Below are 20,285 nucleotides of genomic sequence, written 5' to 3'. Positions count from 1 at the left end.
GTATTTTAATTTTTATATATTTATAAGAGTAAATGGACAAGTCCTTTTTGTAACAAAAAAATTATTACAAAAAACTCGTTGGTGTTAGGATTAGAAGCATGTAACCTTTCATCTATCACCACGGTTGCTATTAATAACCGTGATGAAATGTCTTTTAATAAAATAAAAATAAATTCATACGTGTTAAGATGAGTTATTATTACGGTTGCTTAAACAGTCGTAGTAAAATAGTGTTACCAAAGGTATATTTTGTAGTAGTGACGCTAGCATAAGAAACATTTGACATATATTTAACTTCTACATTTGTCTATTGAAATTGATACAATGTGAGTTTAAAGTAATTCACCAATGGAGTATTCACAACCTTCGAATTACTCATGTCAAACTTGTGTAACACCTTTTCAACTTATATTTTTTTAGAGCCATATTTATCTAGAACTTCTATCCTAGTGAATTTCCATACCAAGAATATTTTTAGCAACATCTAAGTCATTCATGTCAAATTGCTTTCCCAACATTTTTTTCAGTTTGTTTACATCATGTAAATAATTAGAAGTAATCTACATATCATAAACAAATAATAATAGGAAATAAAGATCCATCATCAGGGCTACTAACATAAACACAACAATCATACTCTTATCTTTCGTAGTAATATGAATATGTATGAATCAAAGCGCATGTATCATTTTCTTGGAGACTGATTTAAACAATGCAAAAACCTCTTCAATTTATATACTATATTACCATATTTAGTGTTACTGAACCCCCTGATTTCTCCATGTAAATTTGCTCATATGGGTTATTATGAAGAAATGATGTCTTCAGATCCATTTGTTCTAAATTGTCCTAGTTGGCTACCAAAACTAACACTATCTAGATAAAAGTATGTCGAACAAAAAAAAACTCATCATAGCCAATCTTCTGCTGCTGTGATTAGGGGTGGCAAAACGGGTCGTCCCCCCACCTTAAGCCCGCCAAAAAAAAAAGGGCGGGGCGGGCAAGCCCCGCCAAGTGAAGTTAGATTTAAAAATCTGGTATGCCCCGTCAAGGTGGCAGGCTGCGAACTTTCCCGCCTATTTTTTTATTTTTTCTATTTTATTTTTTTAATAGATTAATAGGCTTATTTTTACATTTCAATTAGATTTTCACTTATTTTTTAGAATAATTTTTTATAAAGCATCTTTTTAACAAATTGTACTTAAAAATATTGCATATATTTACAAATAAATGTATAAAATATAATCATCAACAAGTATTCCAAAATTATAGTTCAAGTACTAACCTTCAACCAACCAAAATAAATATTCTGAGTGCTTGATAACTAGGTTGGCGGGGTGACGGGTCAAGCTGTCCCTTTTTATTGGAAAGTTTAAGGCAGGACGAGCTTAAAGCGGAGCGGGTAGGCGGGCACAAAATCTCAACTGAACCCGCTATTTTTTTGCGGGTGTGCGGACCGTCTTGGCGGGTCACGACCTGTTTTGCCACCCCTGGTTGTGAGTACCTTTTTTCTACAAGACGAGCGTTGAACTTTTCCCTTTTTTATTACTATTGGTTTTCTCTTGAACAACCACTTAAAACATATGACTTTTTTCTTCTTAGGAAGTTGAACAAGCTACCGTATCTATTTTTTTCTTTAATTAATCCATCTCTTTCATCATTATACTCATCCATTTATCTTTCTTAAGGCTAGATATAACCTGTTGAATGATGGAAGGATCTTCTAAACTAGTAAAAAGCGCACATGTTGTCAAGTCTTCATACCCATATAGTTCTTGTGGTTTTGTTGAATGTTGATTTCTATCATGTAAAAGAATATAATCTTGTACGCCATCCGAAACTTTGGATCTATGATCAATTTTTAGTATTAGAGCCTGATTTCTTTTGTGGTTCAGGGACTACATAAATATTGTTCACTGGTGAAAAATCAACAACCATGTAAATCATCTATTTGTTGGAAGTTCCTCTTTCAATTGGTGACACATCTATTGCAACTGAGTACTTCAATATTAACTAATCATCAAAAATGACATCTCTGCTAATTACCATCTTTTTAATCAGATCCCATAACTTAAACCCGATCACACCTTTTGCATAACCCACTCATCGGACAGATGCATATAAGTTGGACATTAAGAAATCCTTAAATTTTCAAGAACAATAGAATTACATGTTTATATCTCCTATGTAACCCTTCTTTCCAATTCCAATTAAGCATGTGGAGACCTGTTGATAAAATAAGATGTCATTTTAACTATTTATGCCTAGAAATCTTTTGATATTCCAACATTTATCAAAAGACATATTTCCCATTAAATTAGTGAACTATTCATCAAGACTAGTGATGTGGATGAATCACACTTGTGGGAGAGATTAATTGGGTGGTTAAGTCCCACATCGACTAAAAATGACCGAAATGTTTGAAATATAAGAGAATAGATCCATATTCCGAATAGATCCATATTCCTATTTTCTTAAAATTTTGGATGGATATATGGTGTCAAGGTCTCTTTGATCCCCAAATGTTTACCCCATTGATACTCTCGACATACTTCACACACTTGAACAAGTTTCAATGCCCTATTTGTAAATATAACACCAGGTTATTTTTGGATTCTTGAATTTAGACTTCTATTTCCAGAACCTACTTACCCTTGTTCCGTCCATGATTTTGACACATTTATTTCATACATATAGCAGTTGTAATCACATCAAGACTGATATTTTTCCGAATGTGAAAAGTCAACAAATGGTCATAAGAATCTGTTAAAGAGCATATCAAGATAATTGTTTTTTCTTCGTCATCAATCTTCACCTCAATTCACACCAAATCAGTGATTATATTATTGAAGACATTGACATGTTGCAAAGTGAATCTTTCTTGCATCTTTAGAATGTGTGGTCGTTGCTTCGCAAACAGTTTATTTATCAACGTCTTTGACATATACTAACTCTTCAATTTGTCTCAAACTTCCTTGCAACGTCGTTAGATCTAGAATATGATACATCACCTCATCTGAAATAAATCGTTGAATCAATTATTCGACCTTCTCCTTCATCTTGACTCAACCAGTGTCATCCATGTCGATCAGACATCACTTTCTACAAACGTTGATGAGCCAATAAAAATCCTCAACCCTTTGCCCTAATCTTAAATTACTCATCTAGCTGAAACTTACCATCTAAAATTAATCGTCATCTAATACTTGAACTTAAAACACCTTTGAAGTTTCCAAATATTATATTTTTATTTATCTTAATACGAGTAATAGTCAGCCATATTTAATCACTAAAAAGACTTTCAATTGTACCAAGACTTTCAATTGTACCATTCAGATTGAATGATTGGTATGTTCAGATGGCCAGCTTAGCCTAGTTAAGAATAGCTACAAGTTTGAATGCTTGATCTATTCAGATGGACAGACCTAGTTAAGAATAGCTACAAAGTTTGAATGCTTTATATCAATAAGTTTACCACTAATTTGAATAGCATTCCTACTAATTAGCATTTTCGCTTGCCTAAGTAGGCAATGGAGTAGCAAACCAATTCCAATCGGTTAAAGCACACTTCAGTATATCTTTTCACGTGGATTCCTCTTTTTCCAATTAAGATGTTGATATTTCACTTAATGCAAAATACTTATTCAAGGATGAAAAGACAGAGAAGTTTATACCCCCAACCGAATCAGTGGTTTTTTCATTTCACACACAATATTCTAAGAATACCATACTAATATAAGTTGTTTCTTGCAAAAGTTGGCAACTGGCATTGCTATTGCAGACCCCAGTGTGAAGCAATGGACGAATATCCATTCACTTAGGTACACTATTTTAACAAATGATTAGACAGTGACACTAATATTTATGATCTGGGGACAAAGGATTAGTAAATTCAATCAACTTATTTCAAAACCAACTACTTTGCACAATTAAACAGAATACAACACAATTAGATCATTTAAACAGAAAAACAAAAACTTTACAAACAAATTGTTCGTTATCTCTCCACAAAGTACTAAAATAAAAGCACTTAAATCCTTCTAGATATCAGTCTCTCCTCTTTTTCTTCCTTTCATTTCTCTCATTTTTCTCGGCTGAATTCTTCAACTGTGAAGAGAAAATAGAAACTTTGTCAATACAAATAATCTGAATTCTGAAACAAAGAATAATGCAAACTAAGAAACATAAAATGTGGAGTCCAACTCACCAGTATAACAAGAATCCGCACAAAGATTGCAGCCAAATCAGTGAACAGGGTCAATGCATGCTTCACATAATCCAGATCACCCAAGTGAGCTCTTTCAATTATTTCTTGGGTGTCTACTATAATGTAGCCCACAAACACCAGAAGCCCAAAATACAACTGCAAAGCAGCAACCAAGATCACAGTAAGATATTTTATTACTAAGCATATTATATATGAATCACACTCCGACTTAGACACCTACTCACGACACCGATAATGTAAAAAACATAGAACACTGACACCCATCTATTATTAAAAGAGTTAAAAATTCTAATAAGATGAATATCTTTAATCTTCATTGATTGCATTGCTTCAAATATATTTAATCTTATAATCTGTTGCGACCCGCCTAAGGAGTCATTGATTGCATTGCTTCATTTGTTTGAATATTTGTTTGAATTGTTCAACACATGTTATATGAGTGTTGCGAGAATCGGACTCCGATTCAAAGAGCATCAAAGGAAAGAAAAAACTATTTTTTGGGCACCTTTTCTAACACATGTGGTATGAGTGTTATATAAGTGTCTGATACTGTAATACTGCGACACGCCTAAGGAGTCGTGGCAAATTATAAATACAAACATTATTACTAAATTTGTAGCAATACAGCAATACACTAGCAAGAATGATAAGATAATTCACATACCTCAAACTGAAAGAGAGCAGTAGAACCCCCAAAGATAGAGGAAGCAAAATGCAACCACATGAGAATAGACAGGCCAGAAGAAAGCAAGCCACCAAGGTAGAGATACTCCCTACGCCTTGCAACCAAAGCTGCTGCTGAGAAACATGCAAAGACCAAGGAGGTTGCCACAAATGCGGTAACAATAAGGCTGGAACAATGAAAGAAAAATGTCATAAAATCATCCAAAACTCCAAATTAGCTATATAAGCCACTGCCATATACCTAGAATCAAAACTATTTCACCGAGAGTAAATCGAGACTAAACCGTGAGGATTCTCAAACCTAATCAACAAAAGTTTGAAGCAATAAAAGTCATACCTAGCATCAATGACAATAGCCAAATCAATCAAGGGTCCAATAGAGGCACCTTGAAAGAAAGCCGAAGCCATCAACAAATACACCCTCTTCCGCTGCAAATAAGAAACCAACAAAAAAGAGTGAGACCTAAAACCTAATCACAAACTAACAAAACATAACTACAACCAAATTTAAATTCACACCTCTTCAAAAGGAGGTGTAGATAACAACCAAATCATGGTTCCAATACTCGCAACCGTAGTAAGAAAACCTCCAATATTCCATAACACATGAACAAACGCTCCAGCAGCTGAAGCAGCAATAGCACAACACAATGTAAAATAAACCTGCAACAGGATCCACGGAATGAGGCTAATTTCGTCAATTTATTACAAATGAAATTATGAGAAAAATTAGTCAGTTAATTACCCGTTTGATGTGATTTTGAACGACGGGGGAGATTTGACGGAAGTTTTTGAGGGAATCGTAATTCCAGCGGTTTCTTGAAGAAGATTGGGAATCGAAGAACGAAGTAAACGCGTCCATTGCGGTTTTGATTAGAACGGTAGAATATTACGAAATGGAGAACAATTGCGATTTATTGAGAACTAAGAAAATAGATGAAGTGTATGGAATTTATAGTGTGTTGGAGAGAGACCGCGAAATTTCCAGTTTATTCTAGACCTCATCGGTAATTTCCTAACGTTTTTTGCATCGTCTATTCATTTCCAAAGTCAAAAGTTTGTTTAATTGACTAAATGTAATGGAAATTGGTTTTAGATTTTTATTTATTCATTAATAAATTAATATAAATGACATGGTATAGAATTGTGTTCACTAAATTTAATTTAAATGTTCAATCAAAAAATACTAATAGCCCTAAATGTTGAGAGATTTTTTAATTAGTGAATGAAAAATGAATTAGAAGTTTATTATTTATATACTACACCTTTAATATGGAGTTTTTATAAGTTATTATAATTATTAAATTATTAAAGATATTTGAGGTTTATTTTTAAATAATCACATTTTTTTAATTAATTTTTAAAATAATCAATATTTTAAAAAAATTATCGGAATAACTACATTTACAAACAGATGCGTCAGATGAACTGACGCATCCATTTGAAAGGAAGAGGAGGCGTCATTGATGTTGGCACATGCTTTCAAAATATTACATGGAAGCGCCACCAACCATGGTGTCTATGTTTGTGCCTTGGTGTATGCGTCAATTCATATGACGGCATACAGCTTAGTATTATTTTTTTAAAATTTTTATTGCTTATTTAATAAATAATAAAATAAAATATTTTAAAAAAAATTATTCATGATATAATAAATATTACATGGGAATTGACAAAAATTCAATGACCGCCCCGATCGAAACGTCCCCATGTTCCACATCCAGGTGCGTTAATTTGTCTTTGAGGTCTCCCACGATTTTTCTGAGGTGTTTGAGGTCTTTGTGTGCTGACCTAATCCGATGATGGCTGGTGTGAAGGTCCGGTGGAAGTTCCAGTGATATTTGATAGATGTATCATCATCTGTTCCCAATAGTCGGGGGGCTCTGGCCAACGACGCTTCCGTAATGGAGTTTGGCGCTCATGTTATCGTAGTTAGGTCGATGTGGTTGGGTAAATTGTGGACGGTATAGTTGCCCGAATTGGGACATTGAATCGTTTTGGAAACGAATCAGAGATTGAGTGTGGTAAAGATGGAGTGTTGCAGAGATTAATTGTTAGTGTTGTAGATGATGAGATGTTGTGAGTTGATGCCTTATTTATAGATGGGAAAGTCTTGAATAGGTTGAATAGGTACGCAATATGTGAAGCATAAGATTGGATGCATGTGACAAGAGAGGAGTAGGCGCCTAAGGCTATGGCGCATGCTTGTCATTATGACATGCATGGTCACATGTGCCAAGGTTAGTGGCACATGCGTATCTTTTTTGCCATGCAATGAAGAGACGCCAAATGCATGGGCGTCTAAGTTGCATTATGCGCCATTGGAATGGGCGCCTATTTTGGACTATTGGGGCACATATTCCATTGTGAGATTCCTTTTGTGCAGGCGCATGCATTGTGTGTGCAGAGATTCTTCTGGGCGCATGCATTGTGTGTGCAGAGATTCTACCAGACACATGCATTGTATTATCTTGTCTTGTAGATGAATTGCATGATCAATGCATTCAACGTTTATCCTATTTAATTGCATGTGAATAACAGATCAATGCATTCACCATCAGTACCCATACACTAAAGTTAGATTTTAAAAAATGTTTTCCTCACCATATTACATGATCAGTGCTTATACCGAAGGTGAAATATTTGAGCATCAATTATTCGGTTTTTGTTTTTGCAACACAGAGGTAACTCGATTTACAATAAATCGACGATCAAATTTTTCACATATGAAACAAAGAATAGAAAAGAAATTGTAGTGCAGTCCTGTGGGCCAAATCATCTATAAAAATCCGGTGTGGTTTACAGACAACCAGGTAAAGTTTTATCAGAAGAAGATTCGAGATGATGATGATGTTCATCATATGTTTGTCAGTCACGAACAATCAGGGCACAACGATATAGAGTTGTATATATTACCACAACAACAACAAGTGTCTCAGTTCATTGATCAGTCACAAGTGTTTTATGAAACTGATGACGACGAATAAGCTGAGGTGAATGTTGTAGATGAGGAAGAAGAATAAGTTGAGATTTTGATTGATTCAATGGTGAACGATAATGAAAAAGAGGAACCATTACCATCTAGTCATGTATACTGTCCACCTCAACACATGACAAGCTTGAATATGGGTTTTGATGAACCTTCATCAGATATATGGTATAATCCTTACATGCAAATGCAAGGATCTTTGAAACAAGGAGATACATTTCGCACAAAAGAAGATTGTGTAAAAGCCATTAAAAAGTTTCACATGGAACTATCAGTTGATTTCATAATTGATAGAACTAATGCATTGAGGTACAAAATTTATTGTCCAAATGAGCATTGTCTATTCAGGTTGTCAGCTTCGTACCGGAAGAGGAGTGATTCTTGGGAGATTGGATCCATGGGTCCAATTCACACATGCATGCTCACAAATCCAATGCAAGATCATCGGAAACTTAGCTCTTAGTTAATATGTGATGAGATTTTGTCTGTCATTAGCGACAATCCGTCGTTAAAGTTGAGTACAACAATCTCGCATATTGTAGCACAATACCACTACACTCCATCATATAGGAAGGTTTGGATAGCTAGGACAAAGGCGGCTGAAAAAGTGTATGGAAATTGGGAGGAGTATTACAAACAACTTCCAAAATACCTGTTGGATCTTAAACAGTATGCTCCAGGGACTATTGTCAAGTTGGAAACGTATGTCTTCTGCATTAGACATATTGCTGGCAGGATCCTCCTTCGACGCATGTCTTCTGCATTAGACATATTGCTCAGAATTTTATGCGGGAGATCAAAGACAAAACATTGCGGAAGAAGGTTGTCAACGCAGAAGCATTATCAAAACCTTCTTTCAAATACTACCGTGAAGAAATAAGATTGTCAAACGCATATGCAGTATGGTGGATCGACAATATTCCATTGGAGGAATGGACTAGGGCATACGACAATGGTCAATGTTGGGGCCACATGACAACAAATCTTGTGGAATCAATGAACTCTATCTTCAAAGGCATCTAAAACCTACCTATAACCGCTTTGGTGCATGCAACATATTTCAGGCTATGGGCGCTGTTTGAGACCAGGCGTTCCAAATGGAGTTCAGTGTTGCAATCTGGGCAGTTGTTCAGTGATGCTTCAATGAAATTCATTAGACACGAAGCTGCCAAAGAAAACACACACGTGGTCATGGTGTTTGACCGTACTTAAGGTTGGTATAGTGTTGCTGAGTCCATGGAGCACAATGAGGGAATGCCGATGGGACAATACATAGTGGAACTAGATAGAGGTTGGTGCGACTACGGAAAGTTCCAAGTCTTTCGTACGCCCTGCTCTCATGTCATTGCGGCATGCTCAAAGGTTCGAAGGGATCCATCCTACTTATTATCTAACGTTTACAAAGTCATAAGCCTATCAAATGTTTACAAAATTAGTCTTTCAGTTGTGGCAAAAGAGGATTACTGGCCAGAATATCAAGGGGACATTGTTTGGCACAACAAAGTTATACGAAGAAAGAAAAAGGGTAGCCCAAACAGCACCAGTATTCAAACCGAAATGGATACGGCAAACAAAATGGTTAGATTATGTAGTTCATGCCGTCAGCCAAGTCACAATCGTACTAACTGTCCTAGTGTTGGAACAAGCACAACAAGATAAATTCACATGTACCTCTTTTGCAATATATAAAAATAAATTTTATTTCATATTATAAGTTTGTGAGGAAATACCATTACATAAACAACAACACAAACAACTACAACAATTAAAATACGATTACTATAACTAAGCGATTACAACCATCAAAATAATTTTGAACATATTATGCACCATCCTACAAACGTCTCTGTCAGTCTTAATATCCACCCATTCACGAACTTCTCCATTTTGGTTGAACGTGGACTCAAGCCATTGAGTTCTTCTAATCTTTTCACCATCACCAATTTCCCCTTTTAACCAACAGTCCAACGTCCGATTAAGACTTTCGAACGAATCCATATTCCAAAGTTGAATCTTTACCGGAGACGCGACGGCGGAAAAGATTAAATCGATATTTCTCGTGTGAATGTGAAAAGACATGGTTAAAACTCAAAAATTTGAAGGAGATTGAAGTTGAAGGAAAGAAAATGTGGTTGTAGGATAAAAGTTGTGTGAAAAATATGGGTGTAGGGAGAGTTATTTATAAAAGAAGTATCAAAACTACATGCGCGTCACACATGTGATGACATGCATGCGCCAAAAGCATGGGCACAAGCACATGCAACCACGTGCATGCGTCAGCAGCCTGATCGTTGTGATTCACAAGTGCACGAATAACATCAAAGTAATATAAAAGAATATTGATCCCACGGTGATGGATTATCGCTATTACAAATGATAATTATATGCTTAGTGTTGTAAAACTAAGTTGGATCTAGAAAACGAAATGAAATGAGCTATTTATAGAGATTCTCAGCAGTTTGTAAAGACCATGGTGCCCTCCAACTTCCCCTTAGTGGGCTTTAGTGGGAACGTGATTTCCAAAGATGGCGTCCGTCATCCCTTCATGGTGCCCGCCATGTGTGTAAATGGGGTGGATTATGGGAACGTGGCGGTTACCTCCTAGTTGAGAGATGGTGACTCATGGCTTCCCCTATAGCGGCCGCCATGTGCAACACCATGTGTGTAATTTCGCCGAAAAAACCCTAATTTTAGGTCTTTTTGCTTCGTTTCTTCCAAAAGTGACCGAAAGTGCTAAATATCTGAAAACAAGAGAAAAGAGAGCATAATACAAATAAAATGATAATAAAGTCCTAATAAACATCTGAAATCTGAGTAAAAAACACGGTGTAATTCGGTGTGATCAAATTCTCTCACACTTAAACCTTTGTTTGTCCTCAAGCAAAACTCTTTATAGTTTATGCAAGAAAATCAGTATCAAATAGAGTTAACTCGAGGCAAAAAGACTTACGAGTTCATTAAAGGAATGTATCGATAGGTACTAACGAATCGAACTAGGGGTATTACAGTGACACTTCCTGCAATTGCGGTCGTAGGCTTCGTTCCTATACAAATCAATCCACATTACCCCACCATACCTAAGCCTTCTTTTTGTTTTCCTAAGGTCCTTTTCATTCAAGTGAAATCACATTAAGCCCGTTATCTGTACATACTCATAGTAAAGTGACCGGTTAGTGATTATGATCTTAAGCATGGGGCTCTGGTACATAAGTTGGTGTAGCCCTTTTATTTAACCTAATTTGCAGTCGTGGGGGATTGGATCGTAATCCACCCTACCAAGTTCAGCACCAGATACCTCTGAACCAACTAGCAAATACGCTTATTATTTTATTTTTCTAAGCATGGGACTCTGGTACATAAGTTGGTGTAACCCCTTTATTCAACCTAATTTGCAGTTGTGGGGGATTGGATCGTAATCCACCCTACCAAGTTCAGCACCAGATACCTCTGAACCAAAAAACAAATGGGCTTATTATTTATTTATTTTTTATTTTTCTCCTGCATGTCCCGCATATGTTTTTATTTTGCTGGGTTAAGTGACCGTGTGAGAGTCACCTAGCCCGGATTTTCATGCGGTTTGGGAACAATGCAGGGATTTTTGTGATCATTCACTTATTTTCATCGGTCCCCTACGTAGAGCATGCTTAAGTCGGAGCTGACTGCTAGGATAAACTACTTAAGGGCCTATTTGGAACAAAAATCGGGGCTACAACATATGGGGTATTGGGATTGACTTTTATAATCATGAAGCCTAAGGTGTTAAGACAATACCGATTTTTGAAAAAGTTTTCCCAAGTCTTTTACATCCTATCATAAACCTGTCTTGTAGCCTGAATGTTCAAGATGTATTGTTTTCTTGGCTAAAACTTTTTTGGTAAGGTTAAAGAGATGGGGGAAATAAGGATACACTTACACAGATGACTCGTTAGACACATGTTATTTTATTGAAAGGGAAAAATAAGCAACTAAAATAAACAAAACATACTAAAAGTAAAGGAAAGCGATAAAAAGCAATAAAAGTAAAGGAAAACAATAAAGATAAGGTAAAAATGAAAAGCGAAAAAATCTCCTCCCACACTTAAACCGAACATTGTCCTCAATGTTTCGATATGAGATAGGGTAGGAGTAATCTGGTAGAGAGAGAGAGAGAGCTAGGGGTGAACACCGGTACCGTAACCGTCACTGCCCTGGTCAGGATGCCTGGGTCGACGACGTCTGGATCGGGTACTAAGTCCTTACTGCAGCTGCTGAGAGCTACCTAGGAGAGATCATTGGGTGGCCTCGATGAGAGCGAAGTGACACTCATTAGACTGCCGTATGCGTTGCTGCTCATTAGTGATCGCAAGCAAAGACTCAGTGACAGTCTGATGTGCTCACTCACTACGCTGCTGGGAAGCTACCATAAAACTCATATTGTCTGACAGTTGTTGGTTTATGGTGTTCAAGGGGGTGTCACGCCTTTCTTCACGAGCCATGTGCTCGCGCCACATCTCCTTGGTGATGTAGAAACCGGGAGTGGTACCTGCAAAAGGGTTAGAGGAAGAAGGTGCGGTGTGTGCAGGTGATGCAGCAGGAATATCATGAGCTGGCGACTGGTCGCGCCAGTCATACTCATCATCGGTTCCTTTCCCTTCGTCCATAGGAACGTTAGGTGACAAAGGACCGGTAAATGGTGGAGCATCAAGATCGTATGTCCAATTCCTCGCATGTCGCACATCCGTACGCTGAGAGCAAGGTAGGACAATGTTGGGTACAGCTGCACCATGTATCATAAGGTAGAAACCACCTTCTCGCCGCACCTTGCATAATTTCATATCTTTCAAAAACTTCAAGTTAATGGTGCGGTGAGGGAGTGGTTCCAAGGTGGCTAACTCGGCGTGTAGATTCAACGCTTTAGCAATGGAGGTAATTAAACCACCGAAAGAGATGGTTCCTCCTTTCTTAAGGATGACATACATATGGGCCAACATGAAAGGTACATGATTGATCCTGCGATCGGTGAGGCAACCCTGTAAAAATAGCAATTCTAGGGCATTTACTTTGTTAGAATTTTCCCGGCTAAATATAGTACATGCCAAAAGGTATCTAAAAATACGTATGGTCGGGTTATGGATGTTAGAAGTCAAAATTCCTTCAAAGTAAGTGACATTCACATTAGATAATTGGTTCCAAAAAGTAAATGCCTCGATTGCCCATTCAGCATCTGAGGGCGTCTCACAAATAGCACCATCACCATAAGGCATTCCGAGCAATCCCGCTAAAGCATCAGTAGTGTACTCGTATTCTACATTAAACATCTTAAAATATCGTGCAATCCTAAATTATCTAGCATGTGCCCGGATAGACAGTGTAAATTAGGAAACTTAAAAATTCCCTAGTGAGCCTATCATAGGTGGGCGCTTTACTAGCAAAAATATCGTGCAATCCTAAATTATCTAGCATGTGGAATACACTATGATATGTGCCTAAAGTATACAAACAGTCTTCGTTGACATAACTGGTAGAAAGGATCTCCCGAGTTTGCAATCTTTGCAAAATCTTGTTTTGTCTCTCACCGGGCTTTCCTCCACGAAGAGTGATGTCGTTAAACTCCATTCCGGCCATTAATGGAGGTTGTAGAGAAAAATGAGTAATTATAGAAAAGAAAGGGAAAAAATGGAATTTAATGGATTTTTGGTGGAGAGTTGAAGAAGTGAAGATGGAGAATTGTTGGTTTGTAGTGAAAGTGAGAAGATTGGAATTTTTTATGAATTTGGTGGAGTTTGGAGAAGAAGAGAATAGGTTTGGAAAAGTTGAAGAAGGTATAAATAGTGGAAAAGGTGAATCTGACTGTTACGTCATGACGCCCCCCATCTCTTCGAATATGGTTTGGGCCGGCTTGTTATTTTCTTGTTGGGCCTTAATCCTTCCCGTCTTCATTTTTGTAATGGGGGGTTTATATAGGCATCCACGAATGCTGTTTTTTTTTTTTAATTTAAGCTTGATAAAATAAAATGAAACGAAAATAAAATAAAATAAAATAAAATTAAACAAAATTAAATAAAGCAAAACAAAATAAAACAAAATACAATAGTAAAGTAAAACCAAATAAAACAAAATAGAATAACGGACATAAAAAACATAATAATTAATATAATACATATATATATATATATATATATATATATATATATATATATATATATATATATATATATATATATGTGTGTGTGTGTGTGTGTGTGTGTGTATGTGAAGAGTCAATAGTAATTCATGAGTCCAGAGATTTTAGGAAATAAAGCAAGCATAATGTCATAGGAAACGATAAAAATAGGCATGAATAATAAGTACGAAAAAATAGGGAAATTCAAACGGTATTTCTCGGTCCATCAATGCTCGGGATATAGTGGAGTCTCCTCGACTTCGTAGCCTCGAAGCTCCGTGATCTGGCGTCGGAGATCGGCGATCTCATCATGCAGCATATCAGTCTCGGTGTCATGTGAAGCAACTGCTACCTCGACCTGCAGGGCAACATCAGCAAGCTCCTGGTGAAGCTCGACTATCTCCATGCAAAGCTTAACCAATTCGGACTGCATGCTCGGAGTCTGGAGATTAGGATTGTTGGTACAGACTTTAATTCTGATCGGTGCAATCTTCGACGCATCTACAGTCTCTCACTGCCCTTCTATGGTGTAGACCTAGTTGGCCTGATCAATAACACAAGTCATCTGAGGGTCAGGTAAAGTGAAGTAGTGTATGGTCTCACCCTCAATTAACAGCCTGTATTGATCCGGATGGAAAGGGGATCTCCTCATCAGACTACGGTTCAGACAGAAATCAATATCCATCAAGGTGTAGCTGCAATAAGGTGTCAGGTGAGAAAGTCTCACATCGAGTCCCAGGGCTGAGGCTATGTGAGTCATAGTGCTTCCGACATGTATGAGGCTCGTAGCAGAGTGAGCATTAAGGTGTAGGCTCTTGATCAAGAAAGTTCCACAGTCTACCAGGCGTGACTGAGTAGTACATTACATGAAGAAGATCTCTTCAACACTCACATGCGTATCAGGGCCACTCTTCCCCAGGAAGGTGTGGGCAATGATCATTTGGAAGTATCGGAAAGCAGGGTTGTGAATCTTGTTGGAGATCTGGGTTGAAGGGTCATGACTACCTCCACATGTGATATCGCTCCAAAACATCGCAACGTCTCGGCTCAGAAAGTAGCTAATGGGGAGCTCGGACGGAGCATCATAGGCAGTCTGGAAACCAAGCAAGTCGCCGAAACGCTTGTGGTTGAAGGTATATTCTACCCCAAATAATTTGAAGTTAATGTACCCTCCATCACTGGCGTGACCGACATAAGGCTCGTAGACAAGCGAGCTCAGGAACTCCAAAGTCAGGTTCCTATAAGTCACGTGCATATCATCTGTATATTCGTCCCACTATAACTGATTGCATAAGTGCCTGACACTAGGCTCAATGCCTAATGCCTCCATGCAGCTCGAGTCGGGATATCTAGTAGGCAGCATCGGGCGCTATGAAAGCATGGTGTAGCGCTGCTCTTGACATGGGTCACAGAATATTACTGGCATAGTGTTAATATTCTCCATTCCTGAAAAGTTAGATTAGAAACAGAGGACACCTGAAATCACAAATATTATAACGGTTAGTCTCCACATAGATATACATATATATAAAATAAATAAAAATAAATATAAATTGAAAATAATAAAAGTAAAGGAAAAGAAGTCATGGGTTGCCTCCCATGCAGCGCTTGTTTAATGTCGTTAGCTTGACGATTCAGACTTTATATGTTAGAGGTAGGAACTAGAGGGTCGGTCAGAGTTTGGTCATGACATTCTGTGGGTATGTCACCTCCTTGGTTGGCTTCAATCTTTGTCCATTTACCACGAATGGATTACAGGAGTTGTTCCGGATTTCAACTGCTCCAGATTTCAGGATTTTGGACACCTCAAAGGGGTCTGTCCATCTCGAACGCAACTTACCTGGAAAAAGACGTAATCTCGAATTGAAGAGAAGAACAGAGTCTCCTATATTAAATTCCTTTTTCAGGATCCTCTTATCGTGCCAAGCTTTGGTTCTCTCTTTGTATATAACGGCATTCTCGTAAGCGTTATGGCGAAGTTCCTCCAATTTGTGAATATCAAGGATTCGCTTCTTGCCAGATGCTATGTAATCCAAATTTAGGGTCTGGATGACCCAATATGCCTTGTGCTTGAGTTCAAAAGGTAAGTGGCATGACTTCCCGTAGACCAACTGGTACGGTGTAGTTCCAATGGGGGTCTTGTAAGCAGTTATGTAAGCCCACAGTGCTTATGTTAGCTTTTCAGACCAATCTTTTCTAGATATTGATACAGTTTTCTCCAAGATCTGCTTAATCTCTCTGTTGGATACTTCCACTTAACCATTAGTCTGGGGGTGATATGGTGTTGCTACTCTGTGTTTCACTCCATATTTCCTTAGGAGCTTATTAAATATTCTGGATATAAAATGCGATCCACCATCACTTATGACAAGTCGTGGAACTCCAAATCTGGGAAAGATATTGTTCTTGAACATCTTGATGACTACTCTCGTGTCGTTGGTGGGTGCGGCTATAGCTTCTATCCACTTGGACACATAGTCAATTGCTACCAAAATGTACTTGTTTCCCAATGAAGATGGAAAAGGTCCCATGAAATCTATACCCCAAACGTCAAATAGTTCTACTTCTTGGATGTTCTTCAAAGGCATTTCATCACGTCTTGAGATGTTTCCAGCGTGCTAGCACCGGTCACATCGGACAATATAAGCATGGACATCACGCCATAATGTCGGCCAATAAAGACCGGCTTGAAGGATCTTATCGTATGTCTTGGATGTGCTTGAATGTCCACCATAGGGTGAAGAATGACAATGCTCTATGATGTTTCTGACTTCTTCTTCCGGGACACAACGTCGAAATATGTTATCAGTTCCTCTTTTGAATAAGAGTGGTTCGTCCCAATAGAAGTGTCTTACATCTTTAAAGAACTTCTTCTTCTGTTGATAGTTGAGGTCAGGTGGTATGATATCAGCGGCTAGATAGTTCACAAAATCAGCGTACCATGGTACTTCACTAATTTCTGAAATTGTCCCAAGGTTGTCTTTATCAGGTTCAAGGGGAGTGGTATTTATCTTAGCTACTAGTCTGTCATAAGTGAAGTCATCATTTATGGGTAAATGATCTGGCTTTAAATGCTCTAATCTGGAAAGATGGTCAGCAACTACGTTTTTTGTTCCTTTTTTGTCTCTAATGTCTAAGTCGAATTCTTGTAGCAAAAGGATCCACCTGAGTAATCTAGGTTTTGCATCCTTTTTTCTCAGAAGGTAGCGGATAGCTGCATGGTCTGTATAGACTATAATCTTAGATCCTACAAGATAAGATCTAAATTTATCGATTGCGAAGACTACAGCTAGGAGTTCCTTCTCTGTTGTTGTATAATTTAATTGAGCGGCGTCTAGGGTTCTACTAGCGAAATATATTACGTGTAGTTTCTTATCTTTTCTCTGCCCTAAAACAGCTCCTATAGAAATACCGCTAGCATCACACATTATTTCGAAAGGTTTAGTCCACTCTGGGGTTTGTAGAATGGGTGCTGAGATTAATGCTTGTTTTAATTGGTTAAAGGCTTTGATGCATTTCTCATCGAAAATAAATTCGATGTCTTTCATCAGAAGGTCGGTCAAGGGTTTTATTATTTTAGAGAAGTCTTTTATAAAGCGCTGGTAGAAATCGGCGTGTCCAAGGAAACTACGGACTTCTCTAACTGTCTTAGGAGGGTTAAGGTTTTCTATAACTTCTATTTATGCTTTATCGACCTCAATGCCTCTTTCAGATATTATGTGTCCTAACACTATGCCTTCTTTGACCATAAAGTGGCACTTCTCCCAGTTTAATACTAGGTTAACTTCTACGCATCTCTCTAGGATTTTCTCAAGGTTAATAAGGCAGTCCTCAAAGTTTAATCCACACACCGAGAAGTCGTCCATGAATACTGATGACACTGAATTTCACCGTATTTTTGACTCCGATTTCGCATGCATTTTAGTAGTTTTATTGTCATTTTGTTATGTTATTACTATGTTTCTCTTTGTTTTCAGGTTTTTACTTTAATCGGAGCCCCGGTCGAGAAAAGGAGTGAAAATGAGCTAAAAACCCTAAAATTCAGCATTTTACACTTGTGGCTCCCACCGTGGCTGGCGCCATGGACCCAACCATGACGTGTCCTAGCTCAACTTTCCTCAACTGCCACGTTCCCCACTACTTCCATTAAGGCGCCACAATTTGGCCTTATGGCGGGCGCCATGGACTTGTGGCGGGCGCCATGGACTTGTGGCGGGCGCCACAAGAGGAAAAGTTTCCCCTCCCATTTTCAAACTGAAGGGCATCCTTGTCATTTCCAATATTTTACTTGCCTATAAATAGAAACTCGTCCTCATTTGTTTAAGCATCCAAACTAAGAGTAGAGGCAAACTTAGAGCAAACTTAGTTTCACTTAGGCATATATTCAGTATTTTAAAGTGGTAATCGCTTCGCATTGGGGTGTTACCACAATTGTGTAATCGAGTTTGTGATCGAGTCTGTAATCGAGTTTTGAGCACTTTGGAATGAAGTTAATCCTGCCGCCATTTTCATTTCCGCTTCGCATTTTATTCAACCCTCCGATTGGAGCAGGTTTTTATTACTTTGCCTTTATCTATTTCATTTTCCCGCACGGTCTTTACTTTATTTATTTCTCGCACTGTCTTTACTTTATTTATTTCTCGCACTGTCTTTACTTTATTTATTTCTCGCACTCGCTTTACTTTATTTATTTCTCGCACTCGTTTTACTTTATTTATTTCTCGCACTGTCTTTACTTTATTTATTTCTCGCACTCGCTTTACTTTATTTATTTCTCGCACTCACACTACTTTTATTTACTTTCCGAACTCACACTACTTTTATTTACTTTCCGCACTCGCACTACTTTTATTTACTTTTCGCACTCGCACTACTTTTATTTACTTTAAATGCACCTTTACTTTACCATGTCTAACTAAACCTATAAGGTTAGAATGTAAGGATCGTAATTGAACCGATAATCCGTACAACTGTTCGTAGAAACACTTAAGGGCTATTTTAACTTTCAACTTAAGTTTTCCCGCACTTAATTTCCGTTGGGTAAGATCGAAAGCCGTCCAACGTCTTTTTAAACTTAATTGTTTTTAACTATTTAAAAAACAACAAAAGCGCTTTGTTTAGTTCATTAGGAGTTTTTAACTTAAGAAGAAAAGAGATTTTAAAACTATTTTCGGACGCGTTTATAAGTTTAGAGTCTGGTTCGTGAGAACCTCTTTTGGTTAAGAAATCCAGGTTAAAATACTTTTCAACTTAGTCAAGATACTATATTTCTTAAAAATAGGTTTACTACTCTAACGCAATGCGCGCCGTTTTATAAGTGACAATAAGAGGGTTTGATTAGGGAGTACAACTCGGTTCTGAATACGCGAAAGCGACAGTTCTTGTTAAATTGGTTCTTTTCAAAGTAGGAAACACTGCCCATAAGTAGTTCTATTAGCAAGTACTTGGATTATTAATTGATTATGTGAATTACATTCGAGTCTGTCTTTATTAATTGAACTTTATTCAACACTTTACTTTTCATTGCACACTCTAAAAACCCCTATTTTGATTACCTTTGATAAACACCGTAACAATAGATAACGATAGATTGACACTTGGTCTCTGTGGATTCGACAATCTTTTATATTACTCTGACGCATTCGTATACTTGCGAAAAGCACACATCAAATTTTTGGCGCCGTTGTCGGGGACCAACTTCGTCAAATTTCGTACCCGGTTGTTACATCGTTTAGACTTAGGCTATTATCCGTCGGTCAATGCGAAAAGCTCGCAGCACCGGAAGCTTAGTATACCCTCTTGTGGAACCTGAACGTTACGCTCGCGCGCGTTTATTCTTTCATAGAATTAGGAGAGTTATGGTCGAAGATCAAAACCAAAGACCTCTTAAGGACTTCGCCCAACCATCCAACGAAGAACCTAGTTCTAGTATAGTAAACCCAACCATCCTAGCTAATAATTTCGAACTTAAACCCTCCCTGTTGCAACTAGTGCAACAGAGACAATTTGCAGGTCTCGCTACTGAGAACCCAAACCAACATTTAAAAATCTTTCTCCAATTAGCAGACACTTTTAAAACCAATGGAGCTTCTCCTGAGGCAATCCGTTTAAGATTATTCCCTTTTTCCCTCAGAGATAAAACCCTATCATGGTTAGATTCCCTTCCACCCAATTCCATTACGACTTGGGATAACCTTAGAAGAGTATTCCTTGCTAGATACTTTCCCCCAAGTAAGACCGCC

General features: G+C 37.7%; 1 protein-coding gene across 1 annotated transcript; it reads right to left on the bottom strand.

Moving 5' to 3' along the window:
- Positions 1-3,883: 3,883 nt before the first annotated feature.
- LOC127074242 (bax inhibitor 1) lies at positions 3,884-5,953 on the bottom strand. Its single transcript, XM_051015545.1, has 6 exons — positions 5,658-5,953; positions 5,432-5,575; positions 5,250-5,341; positions 4,893-5,079; positions 4,208-4,363; positions 3,884-4,107 (listed from the first exon to the last, which is right to left on the bottom strand). The coding sequence occupies exons 1-6, from the start codon at positions 5,772-5,774 to the stop codon at positions 4,048-4,050; spliced, it is 756 nt and encodes a 251-aa protein (XP_050871502.1). The 5' UTR covers positions 5,775-5,953; the 3' UTR covers positions 3,884-4,047.
- Between the last annotated feature and the right edge of the window lie 14,332 nt (positions 5,954-20,285).

This window comes from Lathyrus oleraceus, chromosome 4, assembly GCF_024323335.1.
Source record: "Lathyrus oleraceus cultivar Zhongwan6 chromosome 4, CAAS_Psat_ZW6_1.0, whole genome shotgun sequence".
Lineage (NCBI taxonomy): Eukaryota > Viridiplantae > Streptophyta > Magnoliopsida > Fabales > Fabaceae > Lathyrus > Lathyrus oleraceus.
Note: the sequence above shows the minus strand (reverse complement) of the source record. Positions and strands in the feature narration are given on the sequence as shown.